At 40.1% G+C, this 21496-nt stretch overlaps 1 protein-coding gene across 1 annotated transcript in view; it reads left to right on the forward strand.

The window, feature by feature from the left end:
- Positions 1-12093, forward strand: part of fam184aa (family with sequence similarity 184 member Aa) — an 81293-nt gene extending 69200 nt beyond the window's left edge. The window contains exons 18-24 of the mRNA XM_085348067.1: positions 412-539; positions 665-849; positions 2791-2937; positions 3101-3218; positions 3970-4074; positions 9068-9435; positions 11979-12093. Coding sequence (XP_085204193.1) covers positions 412-539; positions 665-849; positions 2791-2937; positions 3101-3218; positions 3970-4074; positions 9068-9435; positions 11979-12093 — 1166 coding nt within the window. The remainder of the gene's footprint in view (positions 1-411; positions 540-664; positions 850-2790; positions 2938-3100; positions 3219-3969; positions 4075-9067; positions 9436-11978) is intronic.
- The last annotated feature ends 9403 nt before the right edge of the window (positions 12094-21496 follow it).

The raw sequence follows: 21496 nt of genomic DNA on the forward strand, positions 1-21496 counted from the left end.
CTACCTACTGAGACGTTCTGGTTCTGTTTCGGCCTGCTGTGATGATGTTTTTGTCCATAGTGATTACAACAAAATCACCTTCATTATTTGCCTATTGCTGTTTAGAAGAATAGGAGAAGAAAGAAACATTTGGTGGTTAAATCGTAAGACGCTTTAGGAAACCAGGATGAAATTAACTAATGGTGAAATCAGCTTTCTGAGATCTGTGAACATGTGCTAGGTGATAAAATTGATCTCAGTAGTTGCCTCCAATATTAAACCAACTAAAAGAATAAGTCGTGAAAGTACGATGTAGGAAAGGAGTCACAAAACATGAGAATATCTTTCATTTCTTCGCACTGTTGTCATTTTTCTACATAAACTACATAAGAAATGATCCCTCACATTACCTGTGGCGTCTCTTTCCTGCAGCCTCTCTTCGTGCAGAACTGAACCACCTCCACGCGACAGCCATCGAGCATCTGAAGCAAATCCACCTCAAAGAACACGCTGCCACCAAACGAGAGCTAGAGAAAGCCATGGAGCACAGCCAAAAGCAGGTGACACTGACAGTGGTTTAGTTCTGTTTTTGTTCTTGTCTCTCAGTGTTTCGCCCTAAGTGATCTCAAGGTTTAAAAGCCTTCTAGCAAATAACTGCCTATTCTGTCTTATGTGCATCCTCTAGGAACAAGATCTCTTAATTCGTATCTCAGACCTGCAAGCGGAGCTGTGTTCCCGTAGCAACCGTATCACCGATCTGGACCATGAGATTCACTCTCTGAACGAGACCATCGACACGCTAACCAGAGAGCTGGAGCTGAAGGGCAAAGAGGTGCTGCGGGTCCGCAGCGAAGCTAACCATCAGATAAGGTTCAGTAGCTCAGCAGACATTATCCTCCCATTACCCTTAAATACTCTTGCTTATATAAGAGTATTTAAGTAAATAATATTTGTGAAATTTTTGCATCAACCATCCAATTTTAAATATGCATTCACAGCATAAAACTAGAATTTCACAGCTGCCTTTTAAGTAAAGATGACATCACATTTGTGAAATCATGTTAAACTTGCGTCTGTATTTTTAGTCTTTTTCTGAGGATTTACTGAAAAAAGTCACGTTTATTCATAAGTGCAGTTTTTTCAAGCCACTTTACATTAGACGTGTTTTTCACAGTCTAAAAATATATTTTTATTTCATTTTCACATATGTAAATTTTTTTCCAGTGTAGCTCTGTCTGACCATTTCAGTTAAAACACCAGTACTTTGTTTATTGAAGCCATAGCTATATAATACCCAGTAAAACAACAAAGTCTATAGATGTCCAGATCTATCAGTGTAAGCATTTATTTATATTAATACTGTATTCTGATCAGTTTCTGGTGAACTTTAAACATGTTTTGCTCTAAATCAAGCACAGCGTTATCAGCATCATGCTTTAGATAAAGTGGGTAAAGGACCTCTCAGCTCAGAGTTTCATGTTTTACACGCCTGCTTCCACAACTCCAGCCTATCTGTTCTAAGCCAGCAGAGTTTGTATTGACTTAAAATGAATCAGTGTTGCCTTCCAGCTTTACGACAGGCAGTATAAAAGATGGATGTAGCTACCATGAAGACATTCATGGTATTTAATTGCCATCTTGGTTTGGAGCAGGGCTTGGTCTGTCTGCATATTATACCCTCATTGTCAGTCACAGGTGGCTAGCCAATCAGCATAGCCCAGATAATCCTCCGTTTTGGAACATGGGATGATCAAGATTTACAAAACAGACTTAATTTTTTATTTAATAAGATCCAAAATTGGCTCATAAACTCAGCAGGAAAATGTTTATAGAGGTCAACACACAAACCATAGGTTTCTGTAGGATCCAGTCTTTTTGTAGCCACCACTGTCGCCATCTGGTGGCTAGAATGCAAGTTAAGGCACTCGTGCACTGGTTTCATTTTTCTTGCGTGGAAAAACGCCACAAAGTCTTTTGCCTACCGCATTTTGACTCCCGTGCTCTTTTTTATAACCTAAAGACCACTGTGACTATGTTTGCTTCTCCAGCTTTAATGAAGTATTCCAACAGGGTAAATGTCAGCGTCTTTCAAGCTTAATTTGTTGTTCGTAACACAGACTTTCTGTCATATTTGTCTGCCCCAATGTGAGAAAACACTAATTATATTAGGATAGTTTTTTTTAAATTAAAATTCCTCAAGAATTGCTGAAATGCCCTTTTCTAGTGGTTTGAGTGCTACTGTCCAGGGTTAAGCTTGTAAAAACAGTTACTTTAATGAGTGAGTGATGCTAAAAAGAAAATGTGAAAGCAAAACCACAGCCATTAAAGACGGATGTTCGTCCGCTACTCGTGCAAGCGTTGGCAGCCTGTGCCAGTAACCCTGGCTCTGCTTCTTCACATTTCTTATAGGAAGTTTAATTCTAATGGTCCCCATATGTAAATGAAGCACACTCTTCATTACGTTCTTTAACTTAGATTGCAGACACATAAATTAACACTCTGACATTGACACAGTAAGCACTGAGGGACCGGATGCTCCCTGTACCAGCTGTGCTTTGTGTCCCAGCAGAGTTCACTTTGCAGCTGCACATCTTGCTGTCGGCCTCTATAATTTACTGAAATGCGATGTCAATGTCACAGGTCCCCCTTCCGGGAAATTAAATGTACTGGTATAGAGGCAGAGGAAAAGTCCCAAAGTGATTATTATTTAAGTGTAAACTTGTGATACTTGGTGGCACTTTAGGAAATATGCATCTAGCAGAAAAGTTCGCCTAATGATTTATTCATTTATGACTTCTGTCTTTGCTGCAGAGCTCATGAACAAGACCTTGCAAAGAGACACGAGCGAGAGATGGGGGAGCTCAATGCAATCCATCAGAGAGAAACACAAATCATGCTGGCTGACTTCAACAAGGCCCAGGAGGTCCTCAAAGACAAGATTTCTGCTCTACAAATACTGTAAGACATAAAACCGTGTGATGAAACCTCTTCTGTGGCTCTTTTGGGCTGCTACTGTTTCAAGATAGATCAAAGTTGTCTCTGTTTTGTCTTCCTTTTGTCTCTCTGGTGCCACACTTTGTTCCTGTTTATTTAACTCTTAATGTTTCCTGGGTGCGTCCAGGTTGGAGGGCACAGAGGACAAGTTAAGAAACAGAGAAAGCCGACCAGAAGACCTGCATGTGATCGCAGAGCTCAGAGAGATGGTGACTGAAAGAGAAGCTCTGGTCAAAAAGCTGGTGGTGAGTAGACGCGGGGGTCCATGAGTCCAGATCTTGGCATGGGATAGTCTCTGAGAAGTAAACTGAAAAATAGACATGCAGTTCGTGAGAAAGTCTAAATCAAGGATTAATCGCTGGAAGCGAGGTCAAACATTCAACAGTTCTCAGGGTTAAAAATGTATTTCTTTGAAAGTTCCTTCATCTGACTGCATATAAGGGTCTCGACCAGCAGATGTTGTTTACTTAGGAAAGAAAAGTTAGCGAGCAAGCTGCGTCTTTGGGATTTGATAAAGATCCTGCGATGCAGTTAAATGTTGATAAGCAGAACTCGGTTTGAGCGATGTCTCTACTTCTTCACTCTTACTCCTTGTGCGTGGCCCTTCGAGGCACTGTGGAGGACCTGTGTCTTTGCAGCATGCTGCTGATAACTTCATGAAGTCTTAATGTGGAACCGCCCTTTGTGGTTCTGCTGTGTGTCAGTCGGGATCTCAGTAGACTTTTTTCAAGATGCTGATCCACAAGTCACTTTGTTATTCTTTAAATTATGAATCCATGTGTGTAAACAGGATCGTGTATGTGCGCTTGCTTATCCTTCGAATGCAAGACAGTGAGTCAAGAAATTATTGATTTGGTGTAGTTTTAGTTGAAAATACTGAGGGAATGCAAACTGTGACTATTAAAAATGTGTGTTGGCAAACAGACAGAAGAATAGTGGAGTGTGTTTTGATTGGGGTGGAGTTTGACTGCAACATGTTGTCATTTTTTTATATAGGATGACAAGAAGTTCTACCAGCTGGAGTTGGTCAACCGAGAGACGGGATTCAACAAGGTCTTTAACTCCAGTGCCAATGTCGGTGTCATCAACCCTCTTATTAAGGTGAGTGGGCTCATTCCACACTGCTTTTTTTCACTGTGAATGGTGTGGATGCTTCAGTCTTACAGCATACCAAACTTCTGTACAGCTGAAGTCATCTGCTTCACCTATTTACCCGGTAAGTATTAAGTCGTTTTCACACATGAACTCTGGTGGTCCCTTCTGACATGTAGCGCACAGCAGGACATACGATGCCTGCTCGCTTGCTTTTAACTCTCTAGATAATTGCCTGCATTTAGTTAATTGCCACAAACAAGGACCACACGGGTTAAAAAGAAAACACTGTTTAATGCCGTTCCCACTGCTGATATTGAAAAGTTCAGGCCTGCCGTGCATGTGTGAAAACGGCTTAAATGTATGACTGAGTGTTTTACTGTAAGGATCTATCTTTAACACTGTATGAACTCCAGAGAATGTAAAGACCCACATCCACGTACCAAACACATATTTCTTATCATTTATTACATACTCAAACACCCAACATATGATATATAGTGCAAATGTACTGAGATCATCCTTGAAGATAAATGGAAGTAATCCCCTTGAGTCATAAATTCAAACCAGTGAAACCTGTAAAGGTGAGCTGCACTCTGCAATGAATCAACTCATCCAACAGGCTGAGGATTGGAGAAACACCAGGGCAGTCACTGCATGCGTCTTGGCATAGTTACCCAGCTTTGTTTACAGCCGCCAGATGAAGTTATTGATCATTATCCCGCCTAATGAGGGTAGCAAACATAATTTATCCATATAAACTATGTTTCTTTATTATGTAGAAATAGATTTGCAGCAAGAGAAAAGCACAAGGACACTAAAACCTTCTGTGTTGCTATTGTACCTGATTATCTTCACGCATTGTTCTGCTACCAGCTGTAAGAAAAGAAGAATGTTTGCGGCCCGTGTGCTTGTGTAATCTTCTTGTCTTCCTCTTTATGCTCCCATTTTTTCGTCTGTTGTCTGAGCGCCATTGAGCGTTCTTCCTGAAACCTGGTGCCCATTGCACACGACTCATGATAACTGTTATCTTTGTACAAAGCTGCTCATCATCCTTCATGTGTGAACACAGCTGTCACAGCTTCAGTTTGAGTCATTCAAGAACAATAACACTTGATTTCAGTATCATAACATCAGCTCATCGTCTCCTCATTTCCATCCTCCTCCTCCTCCTAATCGTGCCTGTGTTGCTCGCTGTGGGTTGTTTATATTGAATAACATATGCATCTTCAGTCCTTCGCTCACACGTCTAAGCTTCCAATGTGTAGGACTGGAAAATCTCTCAGTTTGCCAACTAGTGGGGATATCAAGAAAGTGAGGAAGATAGCAGCTCTCTCTCTCCAGCAAGTCCCCTCAGGGAACACTGAGAGATTATTCAAGGCTACTCTGTGCCTATATTTTAATTTATGCTCTTTTTTTCATGCATTCTTTGCTGACTTGCGCTAAACATATTTGGTTGATCCCCTACAAAAATATTGCAATGCCAGTGTGTAGAAAATATATTAATGAGGTTTTGCTGCTGCTTGTTATAATATGTAATCTAGTGCATTGTGCATTTGGCCATATGATAAACCCTTGTGACAGCCGTCCAGTGACAGTCGAGGAAATGTACTTTTCGCCGTACACCGACCAGGCATAACATTATGGCCGCTGACAGCTGAAGTAAATAACACTGATTATCTCTTCATCATGGCACCTGTTAGTGGGAAATATCAGGGAGCAAGTGAATATTTGTCCCCCGAGCTGATGAAGGAGAAAAATGGTCAAGCGTGAGGATTTGAGCGAGTTTAACGAGGGACAAACTGTGATAGCTAGACGAACAGGTTAGAGCATCTCCAAAATTGCAGCTTTTGTGGGGTGTTCCCAGCCTGCAGTGGTCTGTATCTATCAAAAATGGTCCGAGGAAGGAACAGTGGTGAACTAGCAACAGGGTCATGGGTGGCCAAGGCTCACTGATGATTGGGTACAGAAGGCTGTCTGACCTGTGTGGTCCAAAAGATGATCTACTGCACCTCAAACTACAGTGGGGCAAAAAAGTATTTAGTCAGCCACCGATTGTGCAAGTTCCCCCACTTAAAATGATGACAGAGGTCAGTAATTTGCACCAGAGGTACACTTCAACTGTGAGACACAGAATGTGAAAAAAAAATCCATGAATTCACATGGTAGGATTTGTAAAGAATTTATTCGTAAATCAGGGTGGAAAATAAGTATTTGGTCACCTCAAACAAGGAAAATCTCTGGCTCTCACAGACCTGTAACGTCTTCTGTAAGAAGCTTTTCTGTCCCCCACTCGTTACCTGTATGAATGGCACCTGTTTGAACTCATCATCTGTATAAAAGACACCTGTCCACAGCCTCAAACAGTCAGACTCCAAACTCCGCCATGGCCAAGACCAAAGAGCTTTCGAAGGACACCAGGAAAAGTATTGTAGACCTGCACCAGACTGGGAAGAGTGAATCTACAATAGGCAAGCAGCTTGGTGTGAAAAAATCAACTGTGGGAGCAATCATCAGAAAATGGAAGACATACAAGACCACTGATAATCTCCCTCGATCTGGGGCTCCACGCAAGATCTCATCCCGTGGGGTCAAAATGATCATGAGAACGGTGAGCAAAGATCCCAGAACCACACGGGGGGACCTGGTGAATGACCTGCAGAGAGCTGGGACCAAAGTAACAAAGGTCACCATCAGTAACACACTACAACGGCAGGGAATCAAATCCCGCAGTGCCAGACGTGTTCCGCTGCTGAAGCCAGTGCATGTCCAGGCCCGTCTGAAGTTTGCCAGAGAGCACATGGATGATACAGCAGAGGATTGGGAGAATGTCATGTGGTCAGATGAAACCAAAGTAGAACTTTTTGGTATAAACTCAACTCGTCGTGTTTGGAGGAAGAAGAATACTGAGTTGCATCCCAAGAACACCATACCTACTGTGAAGCATGGGGGTGGAAACATCATGCTATGGGGCTGTTTTTCTGCCAAGGGGACAGGACGACTGATCCGTGTTAAGGACAGAATGAATGGGGCCATGTATCATGAGATTTTGAGCCAAAACCTCCTTCCATCAGTGAGAACTTTGAAGATGAAACGAGGCTGGGTCTTCCAACATGACAATGATCCAAAACACACCGCCCGGGCAACAAAGGAGTGGCTCCGTAAGAAGCATTTGAAAGTCCTGGAGTGGCCTAGCCAGTCTCCAGACCTCAACCCCATAGAAAATCTGTGGTGGGAGTTGAAAGTCCGTGTTGCTCGGCGACAGCCCCAAAACATCACTGCTCTCGAGAAGATCTGCATGGAGGAATGGGCCAAAATACCAGCTACTGTGTGTGCAAACCTGGTAAAGACCTATAGTAAACGTTTGACCTCTGTTATTGCCAACAAAGGTTATGTTACAAAGTATTGAGTTGTACTTTTGTTATTGACCAAATTACTGACCTCTGTCATCATTTTAGGTGGGGGAACTTGCACAATCGGTGGCTGACTAAATACTTTTTTGCCCCACTGTAGTTGATGCTGATTCTGACAGAAAGGCGTCAGAGCATCACAGTTTGTTGACCAGACACGGTGATCATGGTGATGATGATGCTTTGGGCAATCACACTGTCTTCTGGGAAACATTGTGATAAACGTTGTGTCCTGCCATCCATGTGGATGTTAATTTGACACGCACCACCTACCTAACCACTGTTGCACACCGTGTACATCCTTTCATGGAAACAGTATTCCTTGAAGGCTGTGGCACAGAATAATCTGCCCTGCCACAAAGAAGAAATGGTTTGAGGAGCACAACAAGAAGTTTGAGGTGTTGACTTGGCCTCCAAATTCTGGACCAATGCTGGACAAACTAGTCCAATCCGTGGATGCCCCTCCGCACCACTTACTGGATTTAATTCAAGGGTAGACCAATGCAATATTAGGCTGGTGGTCATAATGTTATGCCTGATCAGTGTATGTTGAAACATTTTAAGGCATAATCTCTGAAGAGACGATAACTAAAAATCTAAAAAAGATTGACGGTTGTGTTAGCAAAAGCTGCCACAAACTGTATTGTATTCCCCTACCATGTGGAAGGCGGTCCTTCCAGGTAAGATAATACAAGGTGTGATCAAAAAGTTCTATAAGCTTTACAAACAAAAAAATAAAAGCCACACATCCCAGATGAAATATTCCTGCTCTCCCACTGTGCACCTCTGGTCTACTTCTAACTTGGACTTTTAGATCACTGGGTGCCGTGTTCTGACCACTTTGTGGTCTCTGCAATTTTTTTGCACACAAAAATCTCAACTTCTGTGTCAAACTCACCAACCTTTTTGGATGAACATCATCACTGGTGATGAGTTGGGTCTCCAGCTATAAGAAGATGTGGTACATCAGGTCACAACCAACACCAGGAGCGTGCTTTTCTCTTTTTTTCCCAGTGTTGACACATCTGAGGGAGAAAAACATGGTGTACCTTAATATACCCACTCAAAGTGCACTGAAAACAGTTTTATTGGCCATACCAATGCAAACTTTGTATGACACTAGTTAGTTTGGACTCCCTCTGTCGTAAAATGAAACTGATATAGTGGAAGAGATCCAACATTAATACCTGAATCGAATAGGACGTAATCTTAAAATACCAGGAATGGTACTGGAGTTAGTCCAGACCTGCACGAGGAGATTCCTTGAAGAGGATCACAGTTCATTTTAAATCAGGTAAGATTTCCGCTTTTTATGAGTGGAATCACAGAACTTTTGATCACACTTAGTAGACTGGAATTTGAAAGATGCATATAAGCACTTTACTCCTGCTCTTCACTGGATTTGCTTAGGCAGGGATGCAAGTTTAGGTTAAAGGTCATTATCTGAGATGATGCTAATAGCTTTAACCACTTTGGTTACCATGGAAACTACACAGCATGACAGGCACGTTGTTAAAACCAGTTAGTAGTTTGATCTGAGTTAGCTAAAGATAGCCGGCATTCATGTCTCGCCTCTCTATGTGTGTCTGTAGTCAAAAACAGGCAGCCAATCAGATCACCGCTTCACCAGCTTTCCTAGCCATTCAGCTCTCCGATTCGTCAGCCCTCCCACCATGACTCATGAAGGACAGGAAGAGGAGGGACGGGAGGTGGAGGAGGTAGGATCAGGAGGCCCTTTTGCGCCTCCTAACTCCCCCCTCCAGAGATCCCTCCCCCGACTTAGGAAACCCCTTCCCCTATTCAGCCCTTATCCTCCTGCTCCTCTTCCTCAGCATCCTCCTCCTCCTCCTCCTTCTTCTCCTCATCCTCCACATCATCCCATGCCAAGCCTTGCTCTTCCTCATGCTCCTCATCCTCAGGAATCTGTGGTGCAGCATCAGGGCCTGCAGAGCTTCGGGAGGTGAGAACTAAAGTGCATTTCTGCTACTGCTGCCCACCGTTCACCTTCACTTCACATATTCAAGCAGTGAATTATGTGATGTCTGCTGCTGCTTCCACTATCCCAATCTTTCACCTCACTTCTTAGTTTCCCTCCTTTCTGTCCTCACCCCCTCACCCTCAACCGAGGTGAGGTTTATATTTGATCAGCACTTATGGACCAGCTGTTACTCCTATTTTTTCCTTTTGTTCTGACAATGTCCAGAGATGAAATATGAGAGACAACTTCTTTTTCTTTCTGTTCTCTACTTTTTATCATTTTAATTTAGGCCCGAGCTAATACGAGTGCAGCATTGATCTTTTCATTTCTTTTCAACACTGCAGCCTCGCTCCATTACATCGGGGTCAACACCCAAAAATAATGAACATATAATCTCTTTTTGATACATTACGCTCATTAACATCACACTTTTCATTTTCTCAATGTGGCGCAATCAAAGACAATGCACTGTAAATCCTCGTAAAAAATATTTTACAAAAAGATGAGAACCAACCCGGAGACAGTGCACTTACAAATCAGTCTCAGTGGGACTTTAAACTGGGAGTGAAGCAAAGAGGCAAACAAATGATTGCTTTGAAAGCTTTGCAGCAACTTGCAAATGTAAAACTTGAAAGAGAAAGAAATAAGAAATAGTTTTGGGCTTTGTTCTCTCCACAGAAGGCAGTGGACAAACAAATGAAGGAGTTCTGTTTGCTGCGGCCGTTGATTAGAAATCATTGGGAGGTCTGAGGCTCGAGGGTATAAACTGCAGCTGAACCGCAGACTTTGTTTGAAAGTTCTCCAACTTTTTCCCATCTCGTAATCGAGCTGCAGTTTAGTTTAAAGCTGAAGTCTGTCATGTTTTTGTGTTGTTTTTTTACTTTACTGCTTCTTTTGTGCTCGTATTGTGCAATCTTGCTATATCTAAACAGTTACCAATCATTGCCACCACCCGTTATGCCATGGATCCTTAAAAGGAGCAGCCAACTATAACAAAAACTGTTTTTGTTCATTTAAAGTGTCCCAAGCTTTATGCAACATGTCCAAACTTCCACTGACCTGTGCACTGATTGCAGGCTCAGGAATAGCATGGAAACTGAAGCACCTGAGTAATATACATATGTGTCCGTACATTTACATCTACAGTGATTTACATTTGGCAGTAACCACTCTGCTCTGGGACTCCATTCTTCTGCTAACACATTCAAGGAAAGCATGGTGACTGTATCAGAGGGGTGGAGGTGGGTTGCAAAGTATCTTCCACAAAATCTGCAGAATAAGCAATGAAAAAACTTACAGGCAAGACAATAAATAAACCGATATTAACTATTTGTCAGTATGTCAGTATTTGCATTTGTAATGGCTTATAAATGTTCAAAAATAAAGAGACAGGAGAAAAAGTCTTTACCATAGTAAGAGTGTTGACATTAAAAAGTTTGTCCACTAGAGGGCAATCTGCAGGTAATCAGAGCACACTTGGGAGAGAATAAACAAGTAAATAAATAACCACTCAAACATTAAGGAAATCTGTTCGCATATTGTATGCCTGAAAGAAAATATCGGCTGATATGTCGGAATATCAGATTTTTTAAATCGCGAGTATTGATATTGATCTTAAAAATCCAATATTGCAGTTATGTTAGTTAAATGGTAAATGGTAAATGGCCTGTATTTATATAGCGCCTTACTAGTCCCTAAGGACCCCAAAGCGCCTTACATATCCAGTCATCCACCCATTCACACACACATTCACACACTGGTGATGGCAAGCTACATTGTAGCCACAGCCACCCTGGGGCGCACTGACAGAGGCGAGGCTGCCGGACACTGGCGCCACCGGGCCCTCTGACCACCACCAGTAGGCAACGGGTGAAGTGTCTTGCCCAAGGACACAACGACCGAGACTGTCCAAGCCAGGGCTCGAACCGGCAACCTTCCGATTACAAGACGAACTCCCAGCTCTTGAGCCACAATTGCCCCAGTTTCCAGAGGGAAGGGGGTCAGCATTGCTACCTGATAGCAAAAAGGTCCTATTGCTTCTCTTTTAGACTTATTTTGTGAATGAGCATCCCACCTCATCATGGTACACTGGTGGCATGTCCAATTCAGGATGTAGAAAAAGGATTTGGTGATTTGAAGTTTGCGTTATTTATAATTTTAGGTTTGGTGTTTTAGTCCCAAGCTCTCCTTTGTGCATGTGTCCTTAAATGTGGGCAGTCTAAGTCTATGTCCATGCTGGATTTTGGACATTACACCACCACTTCTTCACTTGTATGACATCGAGTAGGAGCACTCACTGGATCTCCCCCATTATGCTCTGACAGTGGCTGCTGCCAACGATCACAACAAACAAGGCAATCACTATTATTTTCTGTTCTGTGAAGCTCCCGAGCTTGTCAGCTAAAAATCTGTGACCATCTGATTGCATACATCTGTAAGCCTGTGAATTCCTGACAGAGCATTTCTCTGTCCTCGAGCTTCTGCCTCCTCATTATTCTAACAGATGTTTTTCTTCCCTCCCTCAGCCTTCCTGAAGCCAACTCTGCGACACCATCGGACCCTGCGCGGATGAATCCAGGAAAAAGCAAAGAATACGTCACAAAAGAAGAGGAGCTGTACGCCCAATACTTCACTTTCTGACTCGCTAAATCCCAACTGTGTCAAAAAAAGGAAGTAATGGGACAGAGAGCTAAAGTTGGACAGCGATCAAACTGCAGGTTTTCACAGTCATTTGGGCGACATGAATATGAGACGTCCTCTCCTCATTGCAGCACTCCCATCTGTCGTGTGCATTGCTGAGTGAATTTAACCTTAGGGCTTCCATACGTGGTGAGCACGATGAGCAGTGTGGCTTATCAGTGCTTCATCATGAAAGTGTGCATGGCAGAAAGAGGTGACATGAAACATTAGTATACAACGATTTGTCTTTTACATTTATGCCATCTGCTATTCTGCAAAAGTGGCCATTTGTATGAGCTCTCATGCTACCCAATGTGAAGAAAATTACAAGTTAGAAAGAATTAATGTCCTCTGAATTTAAATTTAATAATTTATATTACACTGAAGTTTAAATGCGTGGCATGCTCTGCAGAGATTTCCCAAAGGGAGTAGCATGTTTATTGATGGCGAAGCTGGTGCTTTTAATGATTCCATCTCATTCTTTTAAGATTTACCGGTTGCCAAGCGATGTGAAAATGTATCCTGTTGTATTTAAAATCTACAAATCAATATGAAGACTCTGATTAATAATGAGAGTAACTCTACACGGTGCTTTTTTGAACACCGTTCTTAGGGCTGCAGTTAATTACATTTTAATCTTGATCACAATTTTGGCTCCTAACAGCTAAAATGAATCACTGCCTGCATGTGCCAATCACAGCTTCCTGGATTGTTCCTGGATGTAACCTGGACGAGTAACAACAAAACATGAACTACACAGACCAGATGTCAATATAAAATTCAAATGTCCGGCATGCTTTAAGCGGATCATCGTTATCATTATTTGGAAACACTTCAGATTTTTGGTTTTAATTGCTACAAAGCGACACAGCTAACTAACACTAGTGTACAGAATGCAGTAGTTTGTCATGACCCTACAGATGAATCATTAAATCATTAACTCCTTAATGCAAATCCAGAGCACATTTTAATGACCACTAAATCACTGTGACTTTTACTTTCAACAATATATTAAAACTAGAGATGGACCGATCCGATATTACGTATCGGTCCGATACTGACCTAAATTACTGGATCGGATATCGGAGGGAAATAAAAAATGTAATCCGATACGAAGTATCACAAAATCACCTCACAAAACGCGCTACTTGGCGTAACCCAGCTTGTCGCATGGGAGTAGTAGGTGTCACGTGACAGAGCGGCTGTTGTCTGCGAGACCTGTCGGCGGTCTGTTGGCGCATTTGGAGCCTCGGTACATGCTTCCTAACTGCAGCATTTGATCTCAGAGAAAACTATTCCAGAAAAGTAAGTGTGTAAGTTCATCCCTGAATGTTTGCAGAGTATTTCCACGTTAAGCTTAACAACTGATATAGTGAGCCACAGCTGGACTGGCCATTGGAGTTCCATATTGAGGTGAAAAGGCAGCGATTTGTCCGGTACTTCAGCTAGAATTAAAAAAATAGACACAAAGCTGGAGTTATTCTGTCTTTGCTCCACAGTTGCATCTACTTCTCTCATTCGCTCCCCTTCCCTCTCCTGTTATTACTTCAAACATGAAACTGATCATGATCAGCTGATCGGCTTTTCTGTCGCAAGTCCCGTCTTTCTTATTTGTTTATCGCCCACTTTGTGCCAGAAAGAGGAGACCAGCGGGTAAACAACAGCACCACGTTTAAGCGTGATAAGCTGTTGTTAGAATGTATTTAATATTAATTTATAGTATCAGCTGATGTTTGCTGGAGCCACAGCTGTAAAGCTGCTGGTCATGATATTGGTTTGGTTATGTGGTGAGAGGGAAATATGAAGATGAAACCAGGAGATGTCCTTACTGAATCATCAGAGCTGAACAGGTGATGGAGAAACAGGTTTACCTTTTAGGTGACATGAATGAGTTGAAGTTATGAACTGTTTCTGAGAGACAAATAACACCAGGATCCTTTTCTATGTAGCTGACAGCTGGTAACTGTGCAGGGGCAGGTCTAGCAAAGTTTTGTCAGGGGCCAGGTTGGACATTAACAGGGAAAAGGGGGGCACAAGGAAATACTTTTCTTTGTTATGTCATATATTCCTTTTTTAAAATTTTTACAGTTCAGTAAGTTATTTTTTTTTTAAAACGTTTAAGCAGGATTTTAAACATAAATCACTTAGTTATGTTTAAAAACTTTGAATAAATAATTATCTGAATCTTACAACCAAAGTGGTCATCTGATTAAATGTATAGAAATCCATTATTGTATATAGTAACTATTAAGTCTAATATACATCCTAGTAAGCTATAGTACTTTTTCCTTTGGGAAGGTACCATCTGTGCAGTCTGCAATTCTGTTGAAGAAAGATGTTGAATCTATTTAATTATTGTAGAAAAATAATTGGTTTCTGTGCATTTGCTTTACACGTGCATTAAAGTTGATTATGTCGATTAAGCATCATGAGGTGGAGGGCGAGGGGTGGTTCCCTAATATTTTTGCTGGGAGTTGGCAACCCTATTAGTTAGGTTGCTTAATATTTCCACTAAGTACTCTTTAAAATACCAGAATAGGGAGGATGGTGTAGGTTTAAATTTATTAGATTGATCAGTGTTGCTGAACTATAAAATGTTTTGGGTGGAGTGTATTTTTTGCATACAGGTATAACTGAATAACTTCAGTCTCTTGTTTTTTTAAAACTTGAGTATGAACTTCTACAAAATGCAGCAAGATATTTATAAAAAAAAAAGTTTTATTGATTACAAAATACACTATATCGGATTCATGTCGGTATCGGCAGATATCCAAATTTATGATATCGGAATCGTTATCGGACATTAAAAAGTGGTATCGTGCCATCTCTAATTAAAACACACCTTTCACCTTTTGGTCACATCAAAATAAAACAGATGTGACGGTCAACACAAAAGTTTTCAGACATTTTTCATGGTGCATGTTGGAGGTTTATTTTTTCATTTCCAAAAACATAATTTGTTTATCACAATTCAGTGGGCTACATAGTGGAAACAAAAGTATCCATTCTATCACGCTAGTATCAATAGCGGGGTTGGTATCAATACTATCGATGTTTGATGATCCACCCTACCAAAATCAAATCTTTAAAATTAAAAAAGCATTTTAATGTTGGATTCAGTGGGCATTGACTTGATTTTGGAGCCAGCCCCAAGTGGCCATTTGGGGGACTGCTATTTTTACAATTTGGGGAGCTGCTTTGTTATTATTCAGCAGTCTAACTCAATGGGTTTTTTTTCCAACAAATATGATGAAATAACTTAACTGTAATAATCCTTAAATGTTCTGAACCCTTACCGATTTCAAACATTCAGAAAGTTTAGATAAACACTTGGTCTATATAAAATTATCATTTGAGCTCATGTAAATGTTCACGGTGTTGCAGGTACAATTGGTGCGTTAAACAAAGTTTGTCTTCACAGCTCATTAATGTGTCTTACAATTTGTTGTCTGACTAGAAGTGCTTTCAGAGTTCGGACAGGACAAAGTGATAATGCCTTGATACTTGCCTTTAGTCTTTAATACTGTAGGTCCATCTGTTGTATAAATATGCATTTGTCATTCAGACGTGATCTTGAGGGGATTGGCCTTGCTGTTCATTCAAGTTGTGTTTTTGGCATCTGCAGTATGATAAACTGGAGTGCGCCACAATAACGACACCAGCAAAAAGAAAAAGACTAACTTTAGCTTGCTGTCCCAACACTTTGACCGTGTACATACAATAAATGTTTGAAAGTCCTTTTCAGATCTCTGAGCTATCTGAGGGGTGCTTGATTTACCACTTCAGACGCCTCAACAGTCTCAGGAGGGGAAACATCAAGGTAAAGTGAATCAAGCACCCCTTATCTTTTTATTATTCAAGTATTTATATTGTAATAAGCTACTGTTTTTCTACGGTCTGTTTGTGACAATGGTAGCCCTGAGACGTTCAGAGGAAGAGTTCTGTCAGCGACACGCAGACATTGGTTGACTCCTAGAAACTTTTTTAATGCCAAGGAGTGTTTAGTTCATTACCAGCTAGGAGTTTGTGTCAGTGGCACAACTCTTGTTGCTGCACGTCTCTGCCTGCAGAGCAGACCGTAGAGCATGTGAAAACAGGAACACTATCATAATGCTGCTGTTGCTCACTTGAAATCTTTTCTTTGGTGTACTGTCTTGTTTTTTTGTTTCGTTTTTTGTTTTTTTTTACTTGACTTGAAAGTTTACATAGTTCCTTGTGATGAAGTCCATTCAGTAATCTGTACAGTTTCCAAACTGCATGGTCGTCATCAGCCTGAAAGAGGCTCTATTTGTTACTTCTTAAAAAGCGGATGGAGACAGTAATCTGAAGAGCTTACTTCCTCTCACAGTGACACCGCCGGGTTCCACCTAACCACAGAGACACGTTTCAGCTCAGTGTGATCGATGATCGATGCTCGTCTTCCATAACAGGCTCGACTGAGGCTGCAGGTTTCAGGAAGTGTTTGGTCTTTCACCGTTTGAATTCATTGTTTAGGTGATGTAGGACGGGGGCAGATGAAAGGAAAAATCAACACCGAGTGTCATAATAGAACAATCTGTTGTGTGTGTAAAACTTATATATATTAATTCCATTTTAAAGTCTTTGCATATATTTGAAAGAAAGATTTAAGCAAAGGTTTATATTAACTTTGCTTTTGACTGGAAACTCCCAGTTTAAGATTATCTGTACCTCTGGGACTCACTTATTGACTTGTTTTGTCTTGCATCTCATGTGTTTGTTGGTTTTTTTTTCTGAGCCTGGCACAATAATTTCCAAGATTGTCATTCCCATCTCCTGGCTGGGGTTTCTGAGCTGGGCACACATTTAGTTTCAGTTAATTATGAACGCAGTCTGGACTGACTGTACAAGAAGAGAACAGGCATGACCCATGATAAATCATTGCGTTCATATTAAGATTTTTTTTTTAAATAATTATAATATTAGTGTCACCAGCGATCAGTCCTATCAGGGACGCAGAGGCCTTGTATTTACTTAAAACATCACTCCTATCTAAATTTACCCCAACTGCAGATTGTGGAAGCAGTCTATAATACCCTCAGTTTTTTAGTATGTGTGTGTAAGTGTAAAAACTTTCATTTGTCAACAAAGCTTCTATAATGTGTGACATGTTGTGGAAAACTCATATTGTGAGAGTAGATGTTTGCAATCTGTCCATGAGGAGAAAGGTCCTCGATTATTAGTTCTCGCTGTCTCTCGAAGACCAGAATTGGCTCCAGAAGGTCTCATGTTTCTGCTCTCAGTGAAGCAACTACCAAGCATAAACAAGAAAAGCAATAATCAGTAATCAGCTCTTTTTTTGCGTGATATATATGTGTGTATCCATTTTCCTTTGCTCGTAATCATCATTCTGTTTTTGAATGTCCTTTAAGATCACACTACCCTTGATATCTGCAGATGCTCAGAGTTCAGGTGTAGTTAGTGGATCATTCATAAGAAACACTCAGTGTTCTTTCATTCTGTTCACTTAGGTGTATTTACCAAGCGTGACTGAAAGCAAGCTCGCAATTACAGCCTGGTCTATATCAATCTTCTCGTTTGATTGAAGCTAATATGACAGACAGGCTGTCTCATTAAAGTGAAGAGTTAAACACTTCCTGAAACCAGATTGAGACATGGTTGTCTGTATTTGTGGCATATGGGAAGGATGGCAAAAATGAGCCATTACATAAAGGAATGTGACAGAAAGTACTGCAGAGCATTCTGTGGCTGACCCTGATTCATTTTCATCAGGTTGAGAAAATAGATTTCTATAAACAGAGAACTGATCAAATGAGAAGTTTGGCGGTGGCGGCATAGTGTCCAACTGTCCCATATGACAAGAATGCAGCGTCATGACACCGAGGCTTTAGTTACGCCGAATGTCATCATTAATTACACTAAAAGGTCCCACTGTAAATACTGACCCATGACAAACCCCAGCAACGGACCAATACGTGAACGTAAACTGGCCATATCCTTCCTGGGATCCTGGCCACGGTACACCGAACCACAGCTGGTTCGTTCCTCCATGCACACTGTGAAGATTTATTCAGATAACTCTGCTTTGAAATCTCCATCCAACAATGCAGAAGCCTTCTGTTTCTTCTTAGAGCTAAGTTCTAATACATTTTCCTCACAATCACATCTGATTTTACTGCCTCTCCTTTCATTTTGCTTGAGCTCACAGCTCTTTCACTCTTTCAGTGCACACTTTAGTTGCATTGTTAACCCCAGCTGCAACCAAGAGGCACACCTTGGGGGACTGTCCTGATAGTTAGAAGATCGTTCCGGCACTTAGAGGCGTTTCACTCTCCAATCAGTTTTAAATTATTATACTATGGTTTAAAATCATAGAGAGACTTGAAAAATGCTCAAGAGAGGTAGCCGGTGGCTTGAAGCAGCTGTTGAGGAAGTAGTCAAAGATTTAATTCTTAGAAAATGATTTTCCTCATCAAGAGGAATTTTTCTGTTTGTTGCACAATTTATTTTTTTTTAATTGTTTTCTGAGCACTTTACGGACTTTTTGTCCATGTTTGTTTGAAAGTTGAGACGTGGAGATCGTTCAGCAGTTTCACCAGGTCCATTAAGTGGTATTTCTGGAGTTCTCAGATGTTCATATAGACGAATCCAGAACTAAATGGACATTATGGTGAGACTGATTAATTTTAATGAATGAACATATGGTACGGTCCTTTAAGTTTGACGTTATTTAGTGGTTTGACATAACCTAAAGGGATTATTTATTTATTTATTGCTGTTTTGTTTTTAGATTCAACATTATGTCCGTGTATTTGGTTTTGTCATTAAATGTACTATTTGTTTTGTACATTTTTTGTATATGCTTATATATTACTTTACTGAGTTGATACTTTAATTTGTTCTTACATGTCCTGCCTCTTCCATTACACATTTTCTTGGCTAATATAAGATATTGTCTTTAAAATTTTAGCTTTTCAAAATGAATTGGGATTCCTTGGTAATATCAAGCAGCCATTGGAGACCCATAGAAACTGCAGAATCTGCAGAGAAATTGAAGTAAGTCTGACATCGGTCCAGTTACAGGTAAATACAACAAATGTGTTGCACTTTGTAACAACTGAATTAAAAAGTAAATTAATGTCTCCCCTGTAATCTGTCACCTAATGATGTCTGTCTTGTCATTCTTTTGGAAGTAAAAAATATATACCAGTAATAACAATAACAATATTTATTTATATTTATATTAATTTCTGTTGTATGTTACAAAACAGTAAAATTATGATTGTGAGATAAAAAGCTGTTGTTGTGCAATTCTTATAAGATTTGTGTTGAATCTACATCTAAATATTAATGGTACTTTTTTGTACTCTGCACATATCTGAACTTGCAGTATTTGAGGATTTTGAAATACACAATTGGATATTACAGATATTTGTCTTTTCTGTTTCTATAAAAAAGAAAAAGTAATTTAGATCTTTTTACTTTTGTAAGCCACCAAATGAGGAACTTACTTTGGCTAGCTGCTAGCATGCACTGTATGCTAGGTTAGAAAAAGTTGGGGACAACTGCTCTTTACTTTTTTACTTATATAAACATGTCTTTTTATATTTGTTTAAGACTGCAAAGCATTTTTCAGTTGTTATTTAACCTACATATGTAGATTTTTAAATGTCAACACTTTTTTCAGAGTCTTGTTTTTTTTTCAGTGGCCATGACAAAAGCTAGCAGATTTTGTTGCTAACACTATGCTCAAAACAATTGTTCGGCATATGGTGTTCAGATTTATTGTTTTTTTGATTGACACTACAAGTAACTATGATCCAGTTAAGACAACAAATGGTGAAACAACTGAGAGAAAACTGGTCGAAGGAGATTTTCAGAAGGCTTTTTCACCCAGGTATTTTTCAACATTACTGAAATTATTACGGAAATTATCCATCTATAAACATTAATATGCATATTCTCAATATGTTTTGGGGCTTAAAAATCAAACATTTCTTCAGACTTGCAGACTGTTTTTCACAATAATAATAATAATAATAATGAATAATGTAATGAGTGTTTTTAAGCATTACTGATAAATCAATGCATTTTTTCAATTTCTGAGTATTTGCTAAATAGAACATCTATAATAAATGAGTAAATGAAACAACATTTAAATTTTTTTTAAATAGAATTCAATTCACATCTGGGTAAATAGTCCCTTGGCTGTGGGTGGCAGTGGAGATTTCTCTATGTTCTGGTGATCGCAGGTCAAGAGAAAACAAGCTCTTGGATGTAGGCAGGCGTTCAAAGAGCTGTAAAACCAAAACAGTATGCACATGGACTCTACGGACAGATAAACACAAAGGATTTCACTTAAGTCAGACGCTACTTTTAATTGTTTTGACATGCAGTTTATTTGGTGTTCCACAGTTTAAAAATCAGGTGGAAGTTTTTCTAACGTACATACAAAACAACAAAAAACAACTAATTCATACTCACCTATGTGCATCTCATTTTTTTTAAACATTTTTAGTCATAGTACGTTTCAAAAGCAATGACATGATTTTATAATTAGGTATTTTATTCCAGCGCTGAAAACAAACAGAGTCTAGCTGCAGTAAAGAAAGTGGCACTACGTGTAATCACACCATGCAAAGTGAGCTTTCTTTCACAACTGATAGTGTATAGACTGCATGTACCTGTAAAGCAAACCTTTCACTGTCACTTTCAGGCTGTGCTTCACACACGCTCGTTAAAGGTCTGCAGTACTTAGAAACGTTCCTAAGTATCATATCAAGTATGTTTATATATGTTAATTAAGAGTAAGAAACGCACTGAATAAAATGGCAGACATGCTGCACCTTTGGGAGTGAGCTGACTGGCTCAGCATTATTAGTTCAGACAGTGATAACAGAGCTTCATTTTATAAATAATGCCATGTATATTTAAGATATGTGTCAAATTTCTCAGCAGAATTGATGATAAACAGGGTAAAAATAATTTTACATTTAAAATGATCCACCATGTCTTTTGTGATTTAACCACTGGGCGGCGCCAGAGGTTGAAATTTCAATAGAATTCCAAATTTTTTAATTTTTTCATCTTCTTCTCTTCTGAAGACGTCCTCAGTGAAGAAATCTGAGTGTCAGTGATAGTGAAACCAGTAGGTTTACATTGTTAGGCGAAAGCAGGTTTAGCAGCGTATGTAAGTGAATTGTAGCCTCCATGATTGGGTCTATGCCCATCTGTTGTAACTGTGGACCAATAAAGAGGGGCAACAACTCAACTACTCAACGGACATCACACATGGCAGCTTTTCTAGGGCAGCAACATTACATTTTGAGGCTCATCTCAGAGTTTCTTCCTTGCTACCTTTTGCTAAACTTGTGTTGCTGAAAGC

Source organism: Diplotaxodon limnothrissa, linkage group LG23 (assembly GCF_057381915.1).
Source record: "Diplotaxodon limnothrissa isolate DT_005_m linkage group LG23, D_limnothrissa_male_GT1.1, whole genome shotgun sequence".
Taxonomy (NCBI): Eukaryota; Metazoa; Chordata; class Actinopteri; order Cichliformes; family Cichlidae; genus Diplotaxodon; species Diplotaxodon limnothrissa.